General features: G+C 44.3%; 1 protein-coding gene across 2 annotated transcripts in view; it reads right to left on the reverse strand.

The window, feature by feature from the left end:
- Positions 1-26368, reverse strand: part of ATXN7L1 (ataxin 7-like 1) — a 336816-nt gene extending 310448 nt beyond the window's left edge. Inside the window, exons 1-2 of one of the 2 annotated variants that reach the window (XM_006882619.1) lie at positions 26167-26347; positions 25581-25649 (exon numbers count right to left, since the gene is read on the reverse strand). In XM_006882619.1, coding sequence (XP_006882681.1) covers positions 25581-25649; positions 26167-26347 — 250 coding nt within the window. Of the gene's footprint in view, positions 1-25580; positions 25650-26166 lie in introns of both variants that reach the window. The other variant, XM_006882621.1, reaches the window with a different exon arrangement.
- Between the last annotated feature and the right edge of the window lie 58 nt (positions 26369-26426).

Below are 26426 nucleotides of genomic sequence, written 5' to 3' on the forward strand. Positions count from 1 at the left end.
TCTTGACATTGAGCCTCAGTCCATACTGAAGGCTGCAGTCCTTGACCCTCTGCAGCAAGTGCATGAGGTTCTCCTCAGTTTCGGCAAGCAGGGTTGTGTCATCTGCATAATGCAGATTGTTAATAGATCTTCCACTAATCCTGGCACCGGATGGAGCTGGGACATAAGTGGGTCAAGGCACTGGGCTAAGGGAGGGACACTCCACAATGAGGGATTTATCTTTCACTGCTTTACATACTGCTTGTCTGTCAGATACTCCTCTAAATCTAAACATTCAGATTAAGACAGACTAGGAAGAAGGACTGGCCATCCACTTCTGAAATAGCAAGCACCTGAAAACCCTATGTACAACAGAATGTACATGTAGTGATCAACTCTCCTAAAAATTGTAGCCAAGAAAACGTTAGGGGCAGTTTTACTCTGTGACATGGGATTGTTAAACTTTACCCAACATTGAGTGGCCCTGGAGGACATTATGCTGAGTAAAATATCACAGTCAGTTTTACTCTGTGACATGGGATTGTTAAACTTTACCCAACATTGAGTGGCCCTGGAGGACATTATGCTGAGTAAAATATCTCAGTCACAAAAGGCCAATACTGCATAGCACCACTGTTATAAAGCGGGACGAACAGAGGGAGTTAGGAGGAGAATAGAGTAAGAGCGGATAGAAAATGAACACTGTACTGGAACAGATGAAGGAAAGAACTGTTTAAAAGGAATATATGATTAGGCATTATATGTATGACAATAGTCCAGAATAAGAGGCACTATGCAAAGAGGACTGGGAGAGGGGTAAAGTGGGAAAGGTAACTGAGCAACTATGAATGAACGAATATTAAAAAAAGAAAGTGAACTGGGGGTGGGGGAAAGAGGGATAGGGGAAACATGCAAGAATGAATGAATAAAATTCCAACTTTTCTGTAAACGCTTGTTAAAGCCACAATTAAAAACATTTATTAAAAAAAATAACTTAAAGTCAACTTGATGGTACCCAATGACCAAAAAAAGCAGATAAAATCAGATCCAGGGGCGCTTTTCTACAGCAAATCCACAGGTGGAGTTATGGAAATACCCAAGGAAACATGTTTGTAAAACTGAGGGTTATAAAGGCTTATCCTAAGAATGAGAGTCCATTCGGCCCCGTGGAATGTAATGGGTAGTAGATGCGAACAGTTGTTGTTAGTGCCTTCGGGTCAATGAGGACTCTCAGTGACCCTATGAACAATGCATTGGGACCCTGCCCTGTCCTGTGTCCTCCTCAGCATCTGACATATTAGAGCTCACCCTGCAGTCCATCTCATCGAGGGGACAGGATTAATTCAAACCTGGCTCCGCCAACTGCTTATCAGATGATCTCCAGGGAGCTCAATTTTTCTGTCCCAGGTTGCTCACCTCTTACACGATCCCAGTTAGGAGTAAAAGGATAGTATATATGAAGAGCCTAATATAGAACAGGTAAGTGTTTAAAAAGTGGTAGTTTTCGTTACTAGTACTGACAGGCTTATCATCCTAATTAATACAAATGGCCTCTGTCAGCAGTCAGTCACACCCACATATGCCACGTGGTGAAGCTTTAATGCATAAATTTTTTCTTATTGATTTGTAAAAACCTGTCCAGTAAAAAACAAAACAAAACTATGCAAAAGCCATATAAAAAAAGCATATATAAAGAAAAGCCATATAAAAATCTGTCCAGTAAAAAAAAACACCTATGCAAAAGCCATATAAAAAAAGCATATATAAAGAAAAGCCATATAAAAATCTGTCCAGTAAAAAAAAACACCTATGCAAAAGCCATATAAAAAGCAATTCACAAAAGAATAAACACAAATGGCAAATAAACACATGAAAAAGTGTTCAATCATGTTAATAATCATCTGAGTATAAATGAAAATAATATGATAACATTTGCACTTGTTAAATTGTCAAATATTTTTAAATCTTTGGCGAGGTATTGGCCAGAGTTCAGGCAACAGCTAGTACTCTCATACACTCCTGATGGGAGTGCTAATTGGTATAATATTCCTGGAGGGTAATTTAGCAATGAGTATCAAATGCCCCCAAAATAGAATACCCTTGGACTTAGTGTTCTACACTGAAGAAATTATACTACAGGAATAACCATGAGTGTACAAAGATTTAGCGACCAGAATGTTTATTCACTGACTGATTGATAGCAATCTTTTTTAAGAGTGAAAAATGGAAAACAACCAATGTACCCGATGCAGGCAAATGGCTAAATAAATGATGTAACGCACACATACACAGACTGGAATATTTAGTAACTCAGAAAAATGCCCACTATGATCACAAGAACACAAAACAGTCCCATTTTAAAAGAAATTAGTAAGCTGGGCGGGGTCAGATGGGAAGGACAGCACAGGTTGGTTATAGATGATAAGATTATATTTCTTTTGTTCTTGCTATATTTTCTGCAGTGATTATGCATCACTATATTAAGAAAGAAAAAATATTTAGAAATTTTTTTTACAATAAAGAAATAAACATACTCATTGAGACACAAACCCTCCACAAGCACCAGCCTAGAACACAGACACGTCTCCTCCACTCACTGAGGGTTCCAGCTTATGTCGTCTCCCCTTTCCGGCCCTGAGCACTTTCTCACGGCCAGGCCACTGCTTTCTGAACCGTCTGGAAATCCTCCTGCATTGCTCCCCCATCTCTATGTGACACCCAGTCCCAGTTCCACCACTGATCACCCCAGTGAATCACATATTCTCCAAGCTCCTCCACTTCCCTATCTGCAAGTTCTCCACTTAGTGTTCCCTGCCCCCAAAAAACAGAACCCTGAAAATAACACTGCACTACAGAAACTGGGGTGGCAGCATTATTCCTACCCTATTGTTAGCTTTCTTTCCAGTTCATCAGAGGAGACCAGTTGCCAGGGCCGCCCCTGCAAAGAGCTAAGCCGTCTCAGAAGCACCTCCAGGGTGGGATGTTCCATCCCCACTGAGGAGGTTTCCTCTGCTGGAGAAGGTGGGAGATAGCCACACACCCTGCCACACTTGCTGACAACGGTGTAGCTACCCAGAGACTCAAGCTTATTTAGCTGTTCCCTGTCCACACATGACAGCCCTTAGGCAGCACAGGACAATCAAAAGGTTAGAGGTTCAAACCTACACAGAAACATCTCAAAATGACAGACCACTGATACACTTCCAAAAAAAATCAGCCACCGAAAATACTATGGAGTATATTCTATTCTGGAGTCAAGTTGAGTCTGGGTGGATGCCACGGCAAATGGTCTTCATACAAGGGATACGTGGGAGGAAGCCAAGGGCGGGCCTGGGCAGAGAGGAGGTACCTCAATCAGACCTCTATTAACCAACTGGCTTGAGACATACCAGGAAACTCTTAAGGGCAAGCAGACAAAGTTAGATGACCCCCAAAGTCTCTGCAGACACCAAAGTGCCAGGGCTGGAAGCCCAATCAGAGACACTATTTGTGGGAGTGGAAGGGGTTGGTGGCCATGCAGTCTGTATTCAGATGCTATGTAACAGAAGTTGTACTCTTACTGGTAGTAGTGATGTCTGGTTTTCAATCTCCTTGGGAGTTGAGTCAATCATTTGCATGGTCATCTGTACTCCCCCCCTTTCTGGTTCTCTGTGTTTAACCACTTTCTTATTCTAGGCCTTACACCTTCAGAACCTCAGTCTTCCAGCCACTCCGCTGTCCCCAGAAGCGTGCTCTGCTTCCCTCCTGTCCCTTATGCATTTCTGGCTCTTGTGGATGCCCTATGGCTACCAGGGCCCCTACTTATGCGTCATCTCACAGAAGACTCTGAGACCCTGCTGCTGTCACTGCCCACACTGTCCTGTTTTCTGGCTGAGTAGTAACCCACCTTACAGGTTTTTCTCTCTGCTCAGGCACCTATTTCCTAGTTCCCAAGAGGCCAGATGCAGTACAAGCAGAGGTACACCTTGGCAACCAGAGTGCCATCTTGATCACAGTCCCCAGGGGCTCCTGAACAGGCTACCAGCACCCTTGTTTATGGCAGCGTTGATGGAGAGGCACACCGGAGCAATGTTAACTCAGAAGTGCTAATGGGGATGGGTCCTCCTAGAAAAAGCATAAATAGTAACATCTGCCTTTAATACACCTCAAAATGATTATTGTTGTTAGGGCCACAGAGTCTGCTATGGCTCACAGCCACCCTATGGACAACAGGTCTGACCTTGGCCTTATCCCACACTACCCTCTGATCTGCTCAAGCCCATTGTGACAGTCCCTGTGTCAATCTATCTTGTTGAAGGTCTTCTGCTCTTTCTCTGACCCTCCATATTTCCCAGCATGGTGATTTTTTTCCAAGGACCAACGCCTCCTGGATTTATTAGGCTTCTCGGAAGAACCTGAGACACCCAGAGCTGAGTTCAGTACATAATTCGGCAGACACCAACATATCTACAGGGGCCTTTGGACACGTGCTGTTTTGAGACCCCATGGGAAAAAGATGTCACGTACATGTAAACATCTCCTTCTTCCTGCCTGTTGGTTCCTGGCACCCACAGACCCCCATCTCCTAGACAGTCGCTTTTCTATAAGGCTACAGGGCCCATTCTTGGTAGGCATAAGCTGCCATCCTGTTATAAATCCTTTCCCATAAAGAGCTAGAGACTGGTCCTCTCACTGTGCCAAGAAGTCTTTTTCTGACCATCTGTAATCCATTCAAAGGCAACCGGCAGGAAATGGCGGAAAGGAAAACCCCTGCAAAACGCAACTGGTGGGACCACCTCTCCTCTCGCTCCTGGCCAGCAACAGGAAGTCCGCCTTTCTCGGGACACAGAACATCTGTGGGCATTTGCAAAGCTGCTGGGCGGCTGTTGGGGGGCTAAGTGGGCTCGAGACAGATGCTTGCACGATTTGGTAAGAAGTGCATGCTGTATTGAGTTTTTAAATTAGCTCAGAAGAAAATTCATCTGAAAAACCAAAACAAACCCTTAAATGTGGGGGGCATCCCATGAAAAAACTAACCTCAAAAAAGCTTTCCTCTGATATCAATGGATAGTCAGACTACAGTTCCAAGACGTTCAAATCCTTCTTCTGTGGCTCCCCCTCCAATCTGGAATCACTGGCCTCCTCTTCCTAATAGTGACAGCTTCATTTTTTGGCACTAAAAGCTGAGGCCCTCAGAGCGTCTCTGTGGTGAGCTGGAGCCGCCTGGTACCGTCTCACAAGAGCTGATTGTTACATTTTCAGTAATTGGTGAGCCAGTTATTAAATTATTAAAAATAAAATTCTATAAATTTACAACTATATTACATTAAAACAAAGGTAGGCAATGCTAAAAAAAAAACCCCTCACCACTTCCTATTTATTTCATTAAGTTATTATTAGCTATGCTTATAGCAGGGTTGACAAATTTTTTCTTCTATAAAGAAAGGGTGTGGGAATAAATGTTTTAGTCTTTGTGAGAAATTCTATCTTTTCCTTCACAACTCAACTCAGCCACTGTAGAGCTAGGGCAACCACTGACCATATGTAAATGAACTAGGGAGGCAGTGTTCTAATAAAACTTTATTTATAAAAACAAGCTGTGAGCCAGTTTGGTAGTTTGCTGAGATTATTTATGGCTCTTTTATGTGTATACGGAGCTCTAGTGGCCTAGTGAGTAAGGAGGTGCATTGCCATCTCAATCCCAAAGGCAAGTGGTTTGAATCCACTAACTGCCCCATGGCAGAAAGCTGGTCAACCTTTTCCTGAGGGATTTACAGTCTCTGAGAATCTACCTGGAGGGTCAGTTAAGGGCCAGTTCCAACTGGACATGAGTAAGTAATTTATCTGTATGGTTGCTATTATGTGCCATCGCGTTGGAACTGATAGCTGACCCTCCAGTAGGTTTTCAGAAGCTGTAAACTGGGTGGAAGGAGACTGCCCATCTTCCTCCTGGGAAGCAGCAGGTGGGTTTGAACTGCATGCCTTTGGGACTGCAGCGTACTATATCTTTGTATGCTTACTGCATATTTCTTCCCACACTGGTATATCATATATGGACTAAAATGAACCATGGTAGGAGCATCATTTACACCATGGAAATCATCAAAAGCTACACATCAAGGCTTATTACTCTGTTCATTATCTAGATTTAAGAAAACGATGGATAACATTTTATTCATGAAGTCTATATCATTTCTGTAGCTCTATTGTGACTAGCACACACACATAAATGAGAATATATTCTTCCCATACTTGGAAACAACTATCCAGTTCAGCAAGGAAGTCACTCATGTCATTGACAATTGAGTGAAGTTCCAACACAGGTCTTTGCTGTTTCACTTTCGCCTTATCCTCTGACTTCAAAAGGAAAATACGAACCACTATTATTTTAGATTTACTGACTAGTTTATTAGTTTCAACCTTAGGTTGTCCAAGGAATAAAAGAACTGGCCAGCAAACAAAAGAATCCTATGAGAATCAGCTGACTGTGTGAATTTTACAATAAAGAGTATTAAATATTTTATTATTTACAAATTACATGCTAAACAACCTTTTTATCAGTAAAATTTATGACATACATATACACATATGCAGAATTTTTTAGAGAGTAGCTTGTTAAACATTTACTAGCACAACTCTGATTGTAATAGAAAATAACGTACAAATTAATTGGGCAATAAGATCTAAGACGTGAAAGATGTAATAAAATTCTCCCCAGCACCCTTAACAGAGAAAGTAAAATACAAAAATATTGCCAAACAAAAAAAGGAGATCATTTCCTGGTTTAAAACCCTCTCCTTCATAAGACTAGGTCTGAGGATCAAATGGGTCTATTATAGGAATGAATTTTGAACTGTTTCTAAAGGCAGATCTAGTACTCATCATAATTCTTTTTTTCTGAAAAGCAACTTCCTGGAGAACTCACAGTATTAACTAGGTTTTGCATAAGCTGGTCCCTCTCTAGAATTCCCTGAATGTCCAAATCCTAGCCCTGTGAGCAGGTTCAGCACAGATGCTGCCTCTGCAGGGAGCAAGTCATGCCTTCATTCGTCAAAGAGTAGCTCGGCCCCAGTAAACCCCTCACTGTACTCGGGTGCTCCAGACAGAAGCACAAACCACAGAGTCCCTGCCTTCAGGTCACTGACTGACTCCTGTAACCTCTTCCTTCCCTAAGTCCCAGGGAATTTGATTCATATTTCACTCTCTAGACAGCACCAGAGTGTGTCACCTGTCGTCACATGATGGGTACGTGGAGGGTAGGCGCCATTGCTCTGTCACCTTTATAGTGCGCCCAGATCCCAACACACAACCTCCCACAGCTTAGCCATTCATGTATCTTCCACTGAGTCAGTGAGTGTGGGAAGCTTGGCCCCAGCACCACAGCCCGTGGAGTGTCACTCATTGGTTCTGCCACTTGAATCAGCAATTCAACGTACCAAAGCTAAATAGTGGGGGAAGGATTATTTCAAGTTTCATTATCTTCTTCCTTCCCCAAATTAAAGTACAGGGTCAAATGAGTATATAGGACGTGTTGCAAGATTTTAAAATTATGTTCTAGCAATCAAGATTAGAATACACTTCTCAAAGTTTGTACTACAAAGCCCTACCCATCCATCCACCCCCCCACCACCAATCTGTCTAAAATTTTCCAATGATTACAGGTTTTTCCATTATATATGGATCTTCTTGATATATTAGTACACTCAGTCCTTGGCCCAGTCCTTCCCTGGTTTAGGATTCATAGGCATGCAACTCTTGAATCTGAGAATGGACAGTGAAAACAAAAAACTTTCACTCTGCCTTTTTTAGGGGGTACAATGTTAACCTAAATGTTGACTTTTTTACCTATTACATTAAGCCCTCTCTCACCTCCAGTTACCTTAACTGCAGACACATGGCCTTGTAAATTCTCAAAAACTGTGGGACTAGGATAAGAGAAATAATGCTTCCCACACTGAATGGCAGCAAAATTTAAAATAGACAAGACTTGAGAGAGATCCTGATGATGGTGGTGGAGAGACTGTGGCACCGCTGTAAAGAAACTATGGCAAGGGGTGACGTGAGCCTTTTGCTTTTGTGCTGGCTACAGTTACGAGTTTTGTTTTTCCTTCCAGATGTTTGAAGAAGAAGCTGACTTATAACTGCTCTGAGGCAAACTGTGCTGGAGGATTGAGAGAACCAGAGGCTTCTTGAATTTGTGTTGCTGAAGTGAACCAGGACTTTTACCAAACCTGAATTTACATTGTGAGATATTCTTTGCTTCTTCCACTCTCCAACTTACTTCCCTAATAAACCCCATTCTTGGTGTGAGTCTGTGAGTCAACAAAGAATAAATAAACCTCCTGGTGCTGCTGTGTCTCTGGAGGCACCACGGGGCTGGGCTGTGGGCTTTTTATCTGCTTTCTGCTCTAAGGTGGTTATGGGCTGTGCTATTCTCACTCCCTCTGGTCCTTTCATAGCGATATTCACAGTCCTGTGCCCTTATGTCCCATTTTTTGCTCCCCAGACAGGGGTAAGTTTATCCTCCACTGATGATATACGATCTTCTTTACAGAACCATGCCAGGCAATACATGGAGAAGCTCTGAATGACAGAATCTGAATGCAACAAACTCCCAAAAGAAATAACCATTATATAACCCTGAAAGAAATAACCAATCCAGGCACTTCCAGACAAGAAGAAAACAAGGTAAATGATGCCAAGAGGAAACAATCAGACAAATTAGAATGTGATAAAGTCTAAATGGTCACACTATACTAAAGAAAAATTTTTAAAGGTAAAGGAAATGCTGTTTAAATGAAAAGAGACTAAAGAGACATAACAAACAAATGCAATGCCTGATCCTGGTTTGAAAAAAGCAGCTATGTACTTTTTTAGGTGGATCAAACCCATTGCCATTAAGTTGATTCTGACTCACTTACAAACCCTCTAAGACAGAGCAGGGAGGTCTGGTGGTCAAAAGGCAAGGAATTGTGCAGCCAAATCAAAGGCAGGGAGTTTGAATCTACCAGCAGCTCTGAGGGAAAAATAGGTCAATCTCTTCCCATGTGATTTACAAACTCTGAAAATTAGCTGGAGGTTCAGCTATGAGTTGACTCCAACTCAAAGGCATATAAAACCAGCAACACAGAACAGGTTAGAACTGCCTCACAGATTGCCAAGGGGCTGTATTTTTACAGACACAGACTGCTACATCCTTCTCCAATGGAGTGACTGATGAGTTTAAACTACTGTACCAGTAGGACTCCTCTTTTAAGGAATAACTTGACGGAATCTGAATATGAACTGGGTATTAGATGCTCGTAGGGAATTACTGCTAGTCTTCAAAGTGTGATACTGGTGTTATGATTATGTACAAGAATGTATTTTTAGGAGAAGCATGCTGGAGTGTTGAGGGTGAAGTGTCATGCTATCTGTGACTTACTTTCAAATGGCTCAGCAAAACCACACATACATATTTATATAAGATGAGGCTCTGAGAATGTGAGTAGCTCAAGGTCATACAATCAAGATGTGGCAAAATGATAAATATTTAGAGGTTGTTAGAGGGGTCAAGTGTCATAATGGCTACAACTTACTTTCAAATAGTACAGAAAGACATACATTCATATATTTTTCAACAAGGTGAACTAATTTTTAAATGTACATGGTACAAATATAAGTGACTATGGTACCTTTATACCACGGTCAACTTTTCTATATGTGTGAACATTTTTGTAATAACATGCTGAGCTGGAGCAGGGACAGGGAAGGACAAAACCCAAAGGTGTAGGGTTGGAGTTGACTTGACCTTTAATGAGAAAGTTTAGGTTTCTAAAATGCATTTCTGATGCTGTACCAAGAATAGCTCTTTTCCTGATACTGGAAGAATCCATGGATGATTCAGGTGCTGCAATACCCTGAACCAAGCTGGCCCTTTGACTCTGTGGCTCCAAACAGCCACTGGAATAGACACTTCATGAGTCCTGAATTTGGAAGCTCAACAACCTCAAATTATCAAGCTGGTGAATCAAAGGAACATAGGTTATACCCAGTTCGATTTAAAGATGAGGACAGGGGTATAACTCTGTATAATAATATGTACCTGAAAAATTATGTGGCTATTTACACAGCTGTAACACTCTGTTGTATGAAAGGTAATGCAGGAAAGAAACAGAGTCACTCTCCCCACCCTGCCATTCTGATGCAGTTGTGAAGATAGGACACTGAGCAATGGAGGAAGTGGTCTATGTCAGTGTGTTGTTGCTGTTGTTAAGTGTCCTCGAGTCGTAGACAACTCACAGCAACCCTATGAACAAAAGACCTGAACACTTGTATAACTTCAATCGTTTGTCCAAGTTCACAGAGTTTTCAGAGGCAAGCTGGTTTGGAAGTGGATGCCACTACTGCTTCCAAGCTTGTTTTAATTGTTTTTGGCCAAACAATCTTCTAAGTGGTATAGCACTGGTCTGTCAATTTGCTGCACAGAGGTAACTAGTGGCTGCTGTGATGGTAAACTCCGTGTCACTGGTGTGTCAAATGTGATAATGGTTACCTATGGTGGGCAGTGTTTTGGGGAGTTCCCCAACTGAAACAAGCTTGGAAGCAGGAGTGGCATCCAATTCGGAAATAGCTTGCCTCCCGAAACTCTATGAATGAGGAAAAACAATGGAAGTTATACAAATGTTCAAGTATTTTGTTCATAAGGTCTCTATGAGTCATCTATGACTCAATGCACTTAACAACAACAACCCAGAGAAAGCTCTGTCGGCTTCGTGGACAGAAAGTAATGCTATCAAGCCAAAGGTGGGTGGCAGTGTGAGGAACTACAATTTAAGGGTCAAAGTGTGTGGTGAACATGACCAGTACCCAGAGAGCAGCATGGCTGTGCAGCTGGACAGGCCAGGAAGGCTCTGTGGGAGGGAGAATTCGGGCTGGACTCTGAGAATCAAATGGACAAGGTTCCAGTGTGAACGCACAGAAAGGCACTAGAGGCAAAGACAGAGAGAGGAAAAACCCCCAAACTAGGCTGGCCCAAAGGGCTGTGAGGGATCTGAAGGCACTGAGCATAGAAGACCTGGAATGCTGCATTAAATGATGGACATTTTCACTTGTGGAACAATCTGACAGATTTTGAATTTCTGGGAGATTAATTTTGAAGTCGTGTGCAGGAAAGATGGAGACATGGAGACCAATTAAATAGTTTTTATAAAAATCCAGGTAGATTATGGTGTAGACCTGTACCAAGGTAGGTGCTGTGGGTATAGAAAGAAATGACTAGGTACAGGGGATTGCTTTTAAGGAGTAGAAAGAGAAAAAAAAAAGGAGAAAGAGCCAAGGGCAAGGAGGAGAAAAAGCCGACACAAAGATAGGGAATATCAGGGAAGTGTAAAGAAACACTCTTAGCTCCAAGGAGGCCAGGGAGCACTAACAATGTCCATGATGGCTGTGTCCCATGAAGGGACCAAAGAGGAAAGGGGAGACTCTGCACAGAGAGGTCAGGGCTGACCCCAAGGATCACCAAAGAGAGGGGACCTTCTCACACAGAAGTGTGAGCAGGAGAGTCTACAGACAGCAAACCAGAGAGTGAAGGAGGAAGGGGCCGTGAGGACGGGGCAGAGATGCCCAAGCGGGTGTCGTGAAAAGGCTTGTATAGTTAGTTTTCTAGCTACTCTAGAGCTGCCTAACATTTGGGGTTCCTGGTTACTTCAACTCACCTTCCTATCAGAGAGCTGGAACCGACTCAGAGTTGACTCTCCAGCAGGTTTGCAGAAGTTGTAAATCACATGAGAGGAGACTGCTCGTCCTTCCCATCCCTGAAGAGCAATGGGATTCAAACTGCCTGTTTTTTTCGGCTGGCAGTGCAACTCCTGCAAACAGGCTTGCTCCGCAGCGAACAGAAAGCCTGGCATTCAGAAGAAAGGCCCCGAGGTCACTTCCCAAAAAAAGCCACACAGCATAGTTCTGCTGTGATACATTACAGGGTCACAGCAAGCTGGAACTGACACCCAGGCCCCTGGTGGAGTGTGTAGTCTACTACTAAAGCACTCCCCAGCAATCCCAACACCTGGATTTTTAAGTACTGAGTTTACATAAAACAAGTTGCGTCTTTATTGTCCAGTGTCTTCTGCCATTAAATCTTTTGTCTGAGCCATTCAAAGCAGCAGGACTAATTATCTACTCTTGCCTTTGTCTATAGAAGATGGCGAGGAAAATGTGAATGGCCAGGGGGTTGAGAGTCCTAGGAGAACAGAAGGTTGGAGGTCTGTGGACTTGGTTAACAGAGCAGTGTTTCATGAATAGGCCAAGCAGAGTCAACCTCACTAAAATATAACCACAGTCCCATGGATTTCCACTCTCCCACGAAGCTAGGACAGATCCTGCAATCTGTGAAAGGAGTCTGAGTCTGCAAACTCTTGGCACTTATCATAAGAATCAAATCACTGGTCAGTAGACCCAGTGGTCTGGGCTCCATCACGTTGATATCAGGTGCCACTGAATTAAGTTTTGACTCAGAGTGACAAATAGGACTGAATCGGGAGTCTTGGTGGTGGAGTGAGTGACATGTAAGGATGGCTAACAGTAAGTTAGTGGTTCAAATCCACTAGGCTCTTCACGGGAGACATCGTGTCAGAAGCCTGATGGGAGGATAACTTCGAATTGGAATCAACTAAGGATACTGGATTTTTTTTTTTTCTTTTTAAATCATTATGGAAGCAGATGGTTGGATCTTTCCTCCCATGGAATAAAGTGGGTTCCAACTGTTGACCTTTCTATTAGCAGCTGAGCATTTCAACACCACCACCAGGGCTCCTAGGGCCCTATCACAGGGTATCTGGAACTTCAGAGGGGAGGGGGCTGACTAGAAGAGGGCAAGAAACAGCACATACCAAGAACTCCTCTCTCCCTGAAACTGCTGAGAGAGAGCTAACACCAAGTCCTCTGAGACCAGCAAGGTCATCACAGCTCAAATGCATAAGTGCCCTGGTTAATTAAGAGTAGGGAACCCCAAAGTCATAAGAATTGAACCTCACCACGTTGCCCAGTCCTCATGTGGGAGATGCTCTCTGTGCCTTTCTGAGCCTCTGTGTCATTGGCCCTCAGAGCTAGTGACAAGCACGCCATCACTGTGGCTGGAGAAGGCAAAGGATGTTCACAGCCACTTAGCAAGTGTATCACCATCAAAAGGACACCTGGTATGCGGCGGGTACAGAAAAGCTATCTCAGCTCATCACCCAAAGGAGTGCACCCTTCCCGAAACCCTAACAATCCTGGCGGCGCCAGGGGAAGCTGCAAAGCAGCCTGGAAGACGTTTAGAAGGGAAAATGAGAGCAAAATCATCACTGTGGATAGATGCCCCTGGAGTTGCTTGGCAACCAGCTTTGCTAACACCTTCTCCCAAAAAGGAACAGTTGGAATCAGCTCCTGAGATTCCCTGAGGCCAGGACTCTGACCACAGAGGCCTAATAAAGCAGGGGCCTTGGGAAGAGGAAGCAGCTCACTGAGGGAGAGACGGAATGGAAAGCTGTCAGCAGGGAAAGCAAAGCTGGCCCATCTAAACCACCACTGACAAGCATGCGTTCCTAGGCGGGGGGCCAGTGAGTCGATTCCAAGCAGATTCTAACTTATATCGACCCTGGGTGTGTCAAGCAGAACTACTCTAGAAGGTTCTCCTAGCTGTGCCCTGTTGGAAGCGGACTACCAGCCCTGTCTTCCAAGGCTCTTCCAGGTGGGTTTGAACCACAAACTTTAGCTATTAATCAAGTACTTAACCATTTGTGCCACGCAGTGACTAAGGTGAGGAGCCCAGGAGATGTTGTGTGTAACACTGCCTGCTGCTAACCACAAGGTTGGGAGTTCAAATCCACTAACTGCTCTTCAGGTAAAGATAGGCGGTTTATTTCCATAAGGATTTAAAGCCAGAAAACCAATGAAAGGTCACTACAAGTCAGAACTCAATGGCAGCGGGTTGGACGGATCGGGTGTAGGGTGAGGCAAGTTGATTCTGACTCATAGCAGTGAGGAGAACTTGGTTGGGACTAGGGTGAGACAAACGAGGTGTGGAGGGCTCAGCAAGGGGACTCAGTCTGCGCTTGCAAAAGCCTGAGCGAGCGCTTCCTTGACGGTGTCTTAAATGCCCAGTGGCCTCACCTCATCCCATTTTGCTCCTACAGTGAAGTTATGGCAGTTCTGAGTGCAGCCTCTGAATCAGAATGCCTCCGTGTCCAAATTCCAACTCCACTCTTTATCAACTGTGTCACCTGGGGCAAATCGCTTCTGGGTGCATTCATCTCTACAAGGGGGTCAATCGGAGGACTCTGCCTCCTGGATGGTCGTGAGGATTAAGAGGGAAAGTAGCATTAGCAATGCACCTGGAACCTAAATCAATGCCCAGTAATGACCGCTGGGCTAGCTATTCAAAAAAACACTAACCAACCAACACACCGCCTAAGCAGTTCCAGAACTCTGGTGATTAAAGAATTCAGCTGCTAGCAAAAGCGTGAGGGGCTCTGGTGGCCAAAGGTGGCTCCTCTCTGGCGGTTCAAATTTATCGACTGCTCCTTGGGAGAAAAAGCAGCAATCTCCTCCCGTGTGAAAACCCACAGGAGGGCCAGCTACGGCTAGGTTCCAACTCAATGGCAGAGAGAGAGAGAGAGAGAAAACCAAATGGCTGGCCGTTCAAATCTACCAACTATTCCAAGAGATGATGAAGTCGGCTTCCATAAAGATTACAGCCTTGGAAACTGCATGGGAAGTTCAGCTCTGTCCTACAAGGTGGCTATGAGTCCGAATGAACTAGAACGGTGGGAGCAAAGCTCAAGGAGCCCTGGTGGTGCAGTGTTTGAGCACTGGGCAAGTAACTGAAAGAACCATTAATTCAAAGTTGCCAGATGTTCCACTGGAGAGAAATTGGGTCTTCTGCTTCCACAGAGATTTAGTCTTGAAAAGCTTAAGTGAGGGGCAGCTCTACTCTGTCCTGCAGGGTCATTCCAAACCTGAGTGGATCAGGTGGGAACAGGGAATTTTTTGTTTTCTCAAAACTCAGCAGACTTCAGAGCCACCTGGTGAATCAGGTGTAAAGTGCAGGTTCTGGGGACCGTTACCAGGCAATCACTGATCGTCTCAATGTAGGAGTCCCAGGCTGATCATATGCTGAAAAACACTGCAGGTGATCCACTCTTGGAAGATAACGCGCAGAAACACGATCCTTTTCCCTTTACTCCTCTCTCCCTCTCTCCCATCGCCATTGAGTCAGAACCCACTCTAAGCTGACCAGGTTTTCAGAGGCTGTAAACTGCACTGGCGGAGACTGGCCACCTTTCTCTCTCTGAGCAGCTTGTAGACTCAAACTGCCTGCCTTTCCACGAGCAGCACAACTCCCTGCTAGACCACGAGTGTTCCCTTCCTCAAATAACCAGAGACACAAATGTTGACCAAAAACACCCCGTGAGCCACAGGCAGACTCCTAGAGCAGAGGGCACCCCCTCTCCTGGGACAGTGGCAGCTCTACTTCTCCAAGAAAAGACCAGGGCTCCTGGTAAAAATAACAGTCACTGTAACCACAGCTTCGGCACTGAGTGCCTACTGTATGCCAGGTAATGTCTCAGGGGCTGGCTCAACCCATCTCATTTCTACTCACAACAGCCTTCAGTGCTAAGTCCTAGTATTTCTGTCTTGAAAACGAGAGAACGGAAGCTCAGAAGAGTTATTTGACTACACAGCTAGTACTTGGCTGACTGAGATTCAAGCAACAAGCGTTGAAGACTCCCAATTCTGCCTTGCCAATGTGCTTTTCAAAAATCAAATTACTGTAATGAAAGGCATACAAACTTCGACATCTTAACTACCTTCATGGGCATTTATTATCTCCCCAATGCTGTGCAATCATTTCTACCATTTACAAAACTTTCCAGTACTACAACTGGGAAGAAAAAAAAAGTCCTAGAATCATCCTGGTCTACTATTATCAAACAAATAAAATCAACCATCTCACATGTCCCTGGAGCAATGGATGCCCCTGGGTGTGGTATTATCAAATAAGGTGTCCTAGGTCCTTACCCCTCCTCAGCGTCCCATGACTCATGTGACCTGCTAGGTCATATCGCCCCTACGCCCGGCTGGGGGTGTCCCTGCACTGTGACTGTCCAGGGAAAGTACACTGATTAACTATTTCTACACTTAAAGCCCTGGTCACTGAGTCACTCTTCCCTTTTCCACTACAGTGACCTGGTGCCGCTCTGTCCTGCTTTAGAAAGTATTTATTTACTTTTGTCCTTTAAGCACTTGGTCCCTTAAAGCTGACAAGCAGAACTGTGTTATGAAACTTCAGGTCCATGAATAAAGCAACTACAGAAACACGCTTCCCCCAGCTGAAGTCCCGTTTGATTTAGAGGAAATGGAGTAAGCTTGGTCTGGTGTTTGCACTCATGCAGCAAGGATTTTCCTGGGCTTTCATCAGTTCAGGTGTCTCGGGATTTGAACCCAGGCCCACCTGGCAGAACCAGTCAATCTGAGCTCTGCCACAGGAAGAGTAAGAGAGAGCCAGTCAAATGGTATTAACTAGGAGCCACCATCGGCAGAAACCAATACCAAGAGTTTTAGGGAAAAGGGAAAGAAAAGTGGAAGTCAGTCCTTACTACTTGGCTTGTACACACACATACAAATCCACCCCCTTATCCAACTCTCTCCTGCTCTATTATGACTGTTGTTGCTGCTGTTACTATCATTATGTGCTGTCAAGTTGGAATCAACTCTTAGCCCACCCTTCAGTGAGTGGGCTCAGAGGCTGTAGACCACACAGAAGGAGACTACTTATCTTTCTCCCAAGGAGTAGCTGGTGGATTTGAACTGCATGCTTGTGGGTTGGCAGAGCAACTCCACTAGGCCACCAGAGCTCCCTTCCATTATGGCTAGGTTTGGTTATTAGTCAGCAAATGATCACAGTTTCTAAACGGTGAGCACTGGGCCACCTCAGAGATTGGAGGTCCCTGGATAACGAAGATTTGACTACAACAGAGTCTCACTAGTTGTCTACTAGTATCGTTTTATGTCAATTTCGGAAGCTCTCATGAATGAAACAAAGCATCGTGAATGAAAGGTTAGCCCAAAGGATAGAAACAGCCTACACAGAACACTCTGCAGAAATAAATCTGCTCAAGCTTTCCAAATCAATTCTGAAGCAGAGACAGCCAGGCCCTGCAAACGGTTAGCAGGAGTTAACGTGGCCATAAGGTCCTAAACAATGCTGGGGCGTCTGATTTGACATGCAGGTCAGAAGCCCTCATGAATCAGACCTTCCTGTCCTTCTTATTTTCTAAATCCTCGCACAAAAATCCCAAGACCAGCCGCCTTCCTCTCCATCTCGCGCATCCCACCTCTAAGACAAACCCCACGGGTAATCACACCGCAGAGCATGCCAGTTGTATTTCCAGCCTGGCTTTAAATATAAACTGAAACCCTTAATGCTTCACTGTGGCGCTTTTGACATCATGAGCTGCCATACAATAAATGCCATCATTATCAGAATGGGCGCCTTGGGGTCCCCTCTCCCCACAGAGAGGGAGGACTGGGCGGCCCACGATTATAACCAGAACCTCACTATGATACCACTAATTGTGGGATGGCACACCAAAGGTTTTGAGGAGTCACGGGAAACCTTGGGAGAATTCCCTGGGCCTTGTCCCCAAACGTGACCCAACGCCAGAGCCAGTCACAGATCCACGTGTCTGCTGATTACCTGCTAAGGCAAATTCACCTGGAATATAGGACCATGACGGGCAGATTTCACCTCTATGAATATCTGTATTCTTCTTGTGGTCTCACCCTTCCAGCCTCATCTGGTGATTTTACACTGGGGAACATTTGCCTCCAAATGAACATACCTCTAAGTCTGGGCACATTTTGAACTGGCACTAGGGAGGACTACCACTGGAGTCTAGCAAGTAGGAGGTGAGGATGCTACTAACCGCTGTAATGCACAGGGCGGCCCGACTCCAAAGCACAACAGTGGTGAGTCTGACAAACCCTGTCACATACTTCCCTCTGGCCACTGACTCTACTGTTTCATGTCTATATTCTCTGATATACTTCTGCATTTTTGCATTTGTTCCCTTTAATGCCACTCAGTTCTCACTTAGATAGCTTACACATTCATCCTCCGGATTTTAGGTTAAACAACCTTTTCTCAGGGACAGCTTCCCTGAGCCCTTAATCTAAAATATCCCCTTGCCACACCCTCCAACAGCGCTCCAATCGTCTCATTCCAACCACTCATCTTAAAAGCCAGGGTTCTGCAATGCTGGCAATGACCACTGGGTGGGTGCTGTCTGGTTATGACTCACTGTGACCCTACAAACAATATATCAGAGCCTTGCCTGCACCATTCTCGAGATTCCTGCCACGCTCAAGCCCACTGCTCCATTACTGTGTCAATCCATCTTGTTGAGGGTCTTCTTCTCTTTCGCTTACCCTCTACTTTCAATTCCAACAAATCAGAGTCCAATGTGGACACGCCATCAAAAAAGCGGTTGTTAGCATGTTGCTGCAGTGTCTCTTAGAGTTCACTGCAACCCACAGCCACACTACATGATGCAGAACTGCCCTACAGGGTCTCCTATGCTGTAATCTCCATGGAAGCAGACTGCCAAGCCTTTTCACCCATAGAATGGCTGATTGGTAAGAATCACAGACTCATCAATTAGCAGCTGAGCACTTAACTGCTGCACCACCAGGCATCTCTAAGAAAGCAGCAGGTAAGAGAGAACTTACGCACAACACTAACAGGCTGATGCTGACAGCACCATCCTTGCACGCAGGCATTACAGAGACAGCGAGGAAGTTCCCTACAAACTCATTTCAACAACTCTATCAGGTGGAGGAAATGGGCAAGATATCCCATAACATGTGTGGTAGTCTGTCATGTGTGTGGGGTACAGGAGAAGAAACAACATAGAGATCGACTTGAACTCAAACAGATTGACTCTGGAACGATACACAAACGAGTGGTAAATAGTGATTTATCACTACAAGGAGATGAGAACAGAGGCGGCCAGGTGAGAGAGTGACTTTTCTCTCTATAGCCTTCTGAATTTTCTAAATACCTGTTAAAAAAATAAACAGCATTGAAACAAATATGTGTAAGTAGAAATCTAAGTGAGTGTGTTTATGTACGTGTGTGCAGACGACTACAAGTTCTAACACACTGTGGAGATGACTCCCACTCCAGCCAAGCCATGTGTAACAGACCAGAACTGCTCCAGGGGGTTTCCATGGTTGCAGAAGCAGACCTTTACAGAAGGAGATTGCCAGGTCTTTCTTCCGTGGAACACTGGGTGGGTTCCAACCAACCTTCAGTAGCTGGAATCAAAACATCTGTATCCTTCATCTTCTCCCCTCTCCGTCATTGCTCTCGCATCTGAGTCTATTCATAGCTGACCCTCCAGCAGGTTTCTGAGGCTGGAAATTAGATCGGAGGAGACTGTCCATCTTTCTCCTGTGGCGCTGCAGGTGGATTTGAACCGCCAAAGAAGTGCTGCCTTTGGGTTAACAGTTCAACTCCCTAGAAACTAGGTCACCAGAATTCCATCATCTTCTAGAAGTAAAAAAATGAATCATTCTCAGAGAACGGTACGTGATGAGAATTTGACCTTGTAACTGTACTTGGAAGGCACGACGATATACAGAGCTTCAAAGTGTGCACACCTGTGCAACTCATTGCCTGTCCTGGAAGCAACACACAGCTCCATTTTCTCCACATGGAATTCCGGGAGAATACATGAATGTGAAGAGACATTAGCAAGCTTTGACAGCTTAGTGGGTAAGGAGCACTGACAATCCAAAGGCATGTAGTTTGAATCCACCAGCTGCTTGGCAGGAGAAAGATGGGCAATTGACTGCTTCTGAAAACTGCTAGAGTATCAGTTATGAACTGGTGTCAACTTAACAGTACACAACAACAGTGAAGAGGCATTCGGTTTAGAAGCTGTACATTTTTAGAATTGATTACAGACATACCCCATTGGCCTCTCTGCTTTGTTATGTTGCTATGACGTCCTTCCAACCTTCTCCATCAGTTGGCTGCAACTGTAAAGTTTATTAATGAAGTCTTCAATCCTTTGCTTCTCCTCCTTTACATCTTCCCTCCCTACATATTATTTTAGACTCCTCCATCTCTCCAGTCCTTCTACTCCCAACACTGGGCAAGAGAAGAGAGATGATAATGAAATGCCAATGTGAACAAATGTGGCTGCTTGTTAGGAAGAGGGAGGAAGGTAGGCTTAATGGGGAAAGAAGCTAAAATTAATGGCGAAAATGAGGTTTATCTGTGTAATCTATGGACTTCATGCCTTCCCATCTCCTATTAACATAGATAACAGAGTTGTCTGTACAGTGATAAAGCGAAGCCAGCTATAGTTTCCCATAAATCTCTACGACTTGTGGCTGGTTTCTCTGGCTTGGATTCTAAGAACACTTCATTCTTAGCCAGTATGTGGCCAGCACGGCACCCACGAGATGCTCCCATCTAGCAGTGACTATGAGGCTCTTAAACTTGGACTAAACACGTGCCCATTGATATTCCTGCAGTTCCAGCCTAATTCCACCAGCCTCTCAGGAGAACAGCAAGCTCTTACTGTCACAGCAAGCTCTTACAGGTCTCATTACAGTTTTCGGATTAGAAGCATTTCACAAATTTATCTATGTTGGATCAAAGAGAACATAAAAACATAGACAAGTACCTGAGGCTTCCTATGGTAGGCTTCCCAAAGACCCAAGCAAGACGCTGTGGAGGAGTTTCTTTTCTTCAGAATGAGATAAAAGAAGATAGAACGATAGATAGATAGATAGATAGATAGATAGATAGATAGATACACAGATAGATACATAGATCCCCTAGATCTCTTAGTCCTCTGAACGAATTTTATAAATCCCTTTCCACCCAGGGAGGACTGGTAGTACAGTCTGTAAGGAGCTGTGCTGCTAATCTGAAGACGGCACCTCTCTGGAGGTTTGAATCCACCAGCTGCTCCACAGCAGAAAGATGTAGCTTCCTCTGTACAATTTATAGCCTCAGAAAGCCAGAAACCAGCGGGAGGCTCTACTTGAGTTGATTCTGACTCAAAAACAAGGTAAGCTGAGTTGAGTTGAGCTAGAGGCTGAAAACTATCCAGCATTTTTGTCTAACCCTTCTCATAAAACATCTCAATTACCACTTATTAAACGCACTCCACTGACAAGATCATTGTCACCTCATTTCATTGCTGTTGAGTTAGAACCGACTGATAGCTGATCCTCCAGTGGGTTTTCAGAGGCTGTCAATCACAGGGGAGACACCTCACTTTCCCTCTGCAGTGCAGCTGGTGGATTTGAACCACCTGCCTTTGGATTGGCAGCATAACTCCTTACCAGCTAGGCCCCCGGAGCTCCCTATATTGAAAATATAGTATCCATAGAGATTAGTTTTTAAAGAATCATTAACTTTAACTAAATAATAAAATGGTTCAAAAATGCTCTGAAAATGAAGTTTCTGGTATAGTATTATATCTAGCTAATTCATCAAGAAGCTCTAGTAGCATAATGCATTATGAGTTGCACTTTGAACCAAAAAGTAAGCAGTTCAAATCTAGCAGCTGCTCTTTGGGAAAAAGATGGGCGTCTCCTCTCTAAGATTTATAGCCTTGGAAATGATAGAGTAGAAACTACACAGTAGCAAATTTTGAATGAGTCTCTTTACAATGATTAGTTAAAAGTCCCAGTGAACAATAATACTTAACTTTGCTACAGCTAGCTTCAAATGAGGGTGCTAATAATGATAGGAATATAATAAAGAACAAACACAAGAACTCATTAAGCACATACTGTGTGTGCTAAGCCTTTTTGTATCATCTCAGTTAATCTTCCTAACAGCCTTGTTGCTATGTCCGTCCTACACTTAAATACACTGGGGCCTGTGAACAAGTTTCCACATTTATATATTGACATTCTTACCAAAAGAAAAGTTCATGTGATACCAATAGAAACAGAGACCCTCATTCTAAGTCACTGGGAGCTTTTCCCCAAACTTGCAAAGAGTCTTCAGATAAGTTTACTAGGCTACAGAGATAAAATTTGGTTAGCAGAGACAAATGGCCTTCCTTTGGAATTTCCTACCATAAACACATTTTACATCTTAGATTGGGCGAATAAGGTTTCTGAAAACTGTCCTCTTAGGAAATCTGAATGCCTGACTGATCCAAGCTGATGGAGGTCAACTTGTTCACTGGTAGACACTCATCAGGGATTTGAACCTACTCTTGGCTTTCTCTGTCCTGAAGGCCATGTAATACTCATTAACGATTTGCCGGAGTTCAGATTAGTCAGACCATGTTCATGTCCCAGATGCCACCATTTTTGCCACCAAGAGGTTATAAGTTGAGAAAAGAAACCCATATACGTTTATTGTCAGTTTATGTATTTTTAATGTAAGGGCCTTTTTTCATTATTTTTGGTTTTTGTTTCTTTAAAAACAGCTTGTATGGTAGGACTGTATCCCATTAGAGATGCTTAGGCTCAGAGGCCTCAAAGGAAACACAAAGAATTGACAGTCCCTCTTCCTTACTTTTCAACTACAAGAATCAGCCCAGAGAAAGGAAATGACATTCTCAAGGTCACACGTTAGAACATAAGCAGCCTGGACGCAAAGAACTCTCGCCTGTTCCTTACATGGTGCCAGCTGCCCTGGATGTGCCCTTTACACTCACATCCAAGCATGGAATTAACAATACCTTCTGAGCCCGGATCACGATTTGGCTAGGCTCAAAAAGCATTTGGAAGGGAATGCTGGTCTACCAAATTCCTCATAGCCATAATTTTAGCTCCTTCCAGATGAAATACAATATTGGTGTAAAGGCTTCCTTACAGAGAATTCAAAGCATCTGGCTGACATTTCATACCTGAGAAAGGTAGAGAACCAAAACAGAGAGAGGTTAAAAGGAATGAAAAGTAGGGAAAGAGCTGTACTGCAACTACCAACTTACTAAAAAAAGTTGGAAGTTCTCATGTCTTCTAAAGCTATGGCCAGAGAGGCAGAAGGTGAATGGATTATTTTCAGCCAACCTCTCCAGCCTGAACCCAATCTATAAGATATATCACACTGAAATCAGAATCAAATCCACTCATTTCACCATTGGAGTTCCAAAACTTGTTTTACTCTTCGGGCTTTTCAAGCCCAAATTTCAAGCCAAAACGTGCTTACTTCCAAAACCCAAAAACCACACCCACAGACATTCAGCTAATTCCAATTCACAGGGACAGTATAAGACAGAAGAGACCTGACACAAGGGTTTCTGGAGTTGTAAATGGTTTCAGGAAGAAACTGAGTAATTTTTTTTCCAGCACCGTAGCTGGTGGTTTGAACCATCAATCTTTCCTTTAGCAACCCAACACTTAGCCTACAATGCCACCAGGGCTTCTGATTTCTAACAGCATCACGGCGAACCTATGTTCATTCATGCATAGAAACATGCACAGACACACATGGACCACTGTGCATCTTGCAGCAACAAATCCATAAAAGTATGGTCACACTGGGACCGCTACTCAGTAACTCCACCAAGATGAACACAACACTCCTTTCTAGCGATCTTGGCAACCAAAATCTCAAGACAGATTCCAAGTCAATTCTTACATTCCATGGCATGGAATTGGTATTGACTGTACTCATTATTTCATACATAAGGAAAGCTGTGTATATAGACCAGAAAGACTATCAGAATTGCTCACCCAAGTCTGTTCCACCGTGAACAAAGAGCTTTCAGCCCCACACGTGGCTATTTTGGTGAACTCAGCAATTGCATGTTACACTGAACGGTGGGTGTCCTTAATGCAAATGCATATAATTAGGAGCTAAATCTTTTTACCTTTACAGGACAAAGGACATAATAAGCAGGATGTACCGCTTGTGACTTCTGAGGGAAGGAGAGCTTTTCATTTTTCCTTGAAAGAATCCATTTCTCATGAGGCACAGGGAATCTGAGAACAAGAATCTTTTGAAACACAAGAGGAAGGTGGGAGCAGAACATGAGTTTTGTGTGTTACAGTCAGAATCCATCACCTAGGTCTGAGAAGTGCCATTCCAGTGATGACCTTTTCATTCAACTTTTTTTTTTCATGAGTTTTCAGGTCATCATCATCTTTTACGAATATCTTTCACTGTTGGAGGTCTATTAAGTGAGCTTCATGAGCTTTGAAAGATTTCAAGAGTCTGTGGAGAAAAACATTGTCTAGTGATGGTCTCCATTACCAACGCACATGGTACAAATAAGCTGCCACTTGTATGAACTCCACTTGACATCATTCCCTCGTGCATCCTAAAGACACATCAAGATCACACTAAGATATTTAGAGGCAAACATCTTTAGAATAAGGCTTCGTTCCCAATCAGAGTGCTTAATTAGCAGAACCACGATGCTAGAAACTGTCCCTGAATATGCATGCATTTCAACCTCCATGATGTTGGGTTGGGTTTTTTCCCTCTAGAAGCATAAATTTTCCTCTCCCTGGATGGACAGAAAATTATTGGGCATAGAAAACTGACTGTCACAGGGGTCACTCTCCAAGGGGAATCACATCTTTCCAAGCAGGGTTTAGCTAGCCGCCTTAAATGGTTGGCATCCATGTTTAGGAGGAAGACAATTCCCTGTCATAAGGGCCTTTTCCTCCACACCTTTTGGTTGAGTAATGCTCACACTGCATCGTTAGGTCTGGATTCTTTCCGAACATCTCATCAATCTCCTCTGCCCATGCCCCATGCCTTCCCCTGCTCTCAATTTTAACCAATGGTGTTTACAAGACCTCTTTAGTGAGCCACCACTGAAACAAATCCATCCACTTGCTCAACAGAAAGCGGCCTCAAGAGTTTCTCCATGTGAAGGCCACAGGCCAGACTTGCGCATGGGCTGGCCTGCAAATGTGAACAGGATATGACTTACTTATGATGGCCATGTGTGTTCAATGCCCAGTTCCAGCACACTGAGGCTGCACTCACATGTCCTGGTCTGGGATGGCCTACCTATTCACTGTGTCCATTTCTGGGACCCTATATCTGTGCTGGGAAAACAGAGATGGGCGACTGGCTGGGGTTGCTGCATACACAGATGCCCCAACACTGACCACCACATAACAGTCTGGAAGCAAACACAACTGGGCCAAATGTGACTTGCTGGTGAGGTTGGCCATGGACAATTAATTGTTCTTGGAAGAGAGTGGAGAAGGAGCTTCTGAAATGAATGGCCATGTGGGGTTGATTCAACTGCTGTGCATTTACCCACAAGGAATTCTGAGGTGGCTGTGATGGGAAATCCATTCCTCATTTCAGGGACTGTGACCCTCCACCAGTGATGCTCCAAAGGTGAGGAACAGCTATGCATCAGAAGGTCTCCAGCTCAAGTGCAGAAAACTTCTGCCTTCCACACAGTCTTCCCTCTCTACCCCCCAGTTGTATTTACACTTTGAAAGAAGTTAACACGGAGCGGTAATCACCTGGGCGTGCTCAATTTTTGACAAGCCTTAGTCACTCTGTACCCAGCTGAACAATTCACATTATATTCGAAATCTTGTGAAGATTCTGCCACACAAGCTAACACTAAAATGCCAGGAGCTCCACTTACCTTCTTTATTAAGCCTCATAACCTCCCTGCTTTTTCCACCCTCTTTTCCAGCCTCTTCTAAATCTACATCTGCAGATGAAAAAGAAAAAGGGGAGGGGAAAGAAAATAAGGATAAAAAAGGAAAAAAAGAAAAAAAAGCCAAAAGTCAGGGGGGAGGGAGAGTGTTTATTTGCAAACAGATCGATATAAATACTGTATTATGAAAATCTTTCAAAATTTGACAATGCAACATTTTCTCCCAAGTCAGGGTTTCCATCTACCTGGCCCAGATAGGTACCCAAAAAACTATGCAAGCAGCAACAGAGTAGCCTTTTAAACGGATACACCGTGGGGCTGCGAAAGCCCACCCCGCGGGCTGCCACGGGGAGCGGGACACAGACAGACAGACAGACAGCCCTGGCAGCCGGGCCTCTCTCTCTCTGTGCACTGATGATCTGTCTGTGTGTATTTATTTAGAGAGAGAGGGAGAAGCATGGAGGACACCGGGGGCCACTCTCTCTCTCATCCACACACTTTTTCCCAGTGGCTGTAGGTGAATGGAAAGGTTACAGGATAATAAAAGGAGGAGGAGGCGGGGGGTTCTTACTGTCGGAGCAGTGTAATTTGGCGGCGTCGATCCAGGAGGACCAGGGTTTGCCCAGAAACGCCTCCGGACTGGGCACTTTGCGATCCAGTGTCGCCATTGCTCTTCCTTCTTGTTGCTTTTTCCCTGTTCCTTCGGCAGCAGCAGCCGAGAGACACGGGATTCGAGAACGCTCCGACGTCATCTTCGGAACGTTCCGACATTGAGTGTTCTGAAAGGGGGAGGGAGGAGGGAGGCGGAGGAGGCGGGGAGAGAGGAGGAGG

Source organism: Elephantulus edwardii, unplaced genomic scaffold (assembly GCF_000299155.1).
Source record: "Elephantulus edwardii isolate Elephantulus edwardi_28Jun2011 unplaced genomic scaffold, EleEdw1.0 scaffold00022, whole genome shotgun sequence".
In the NCBI taxonomy this organism is placed as follows: Eukaryota; Metazoa; Chordata; class Mammalia; order Macroscelidea; family Macroscelididae; genus Elephantulus; species Elephantulus edwardii.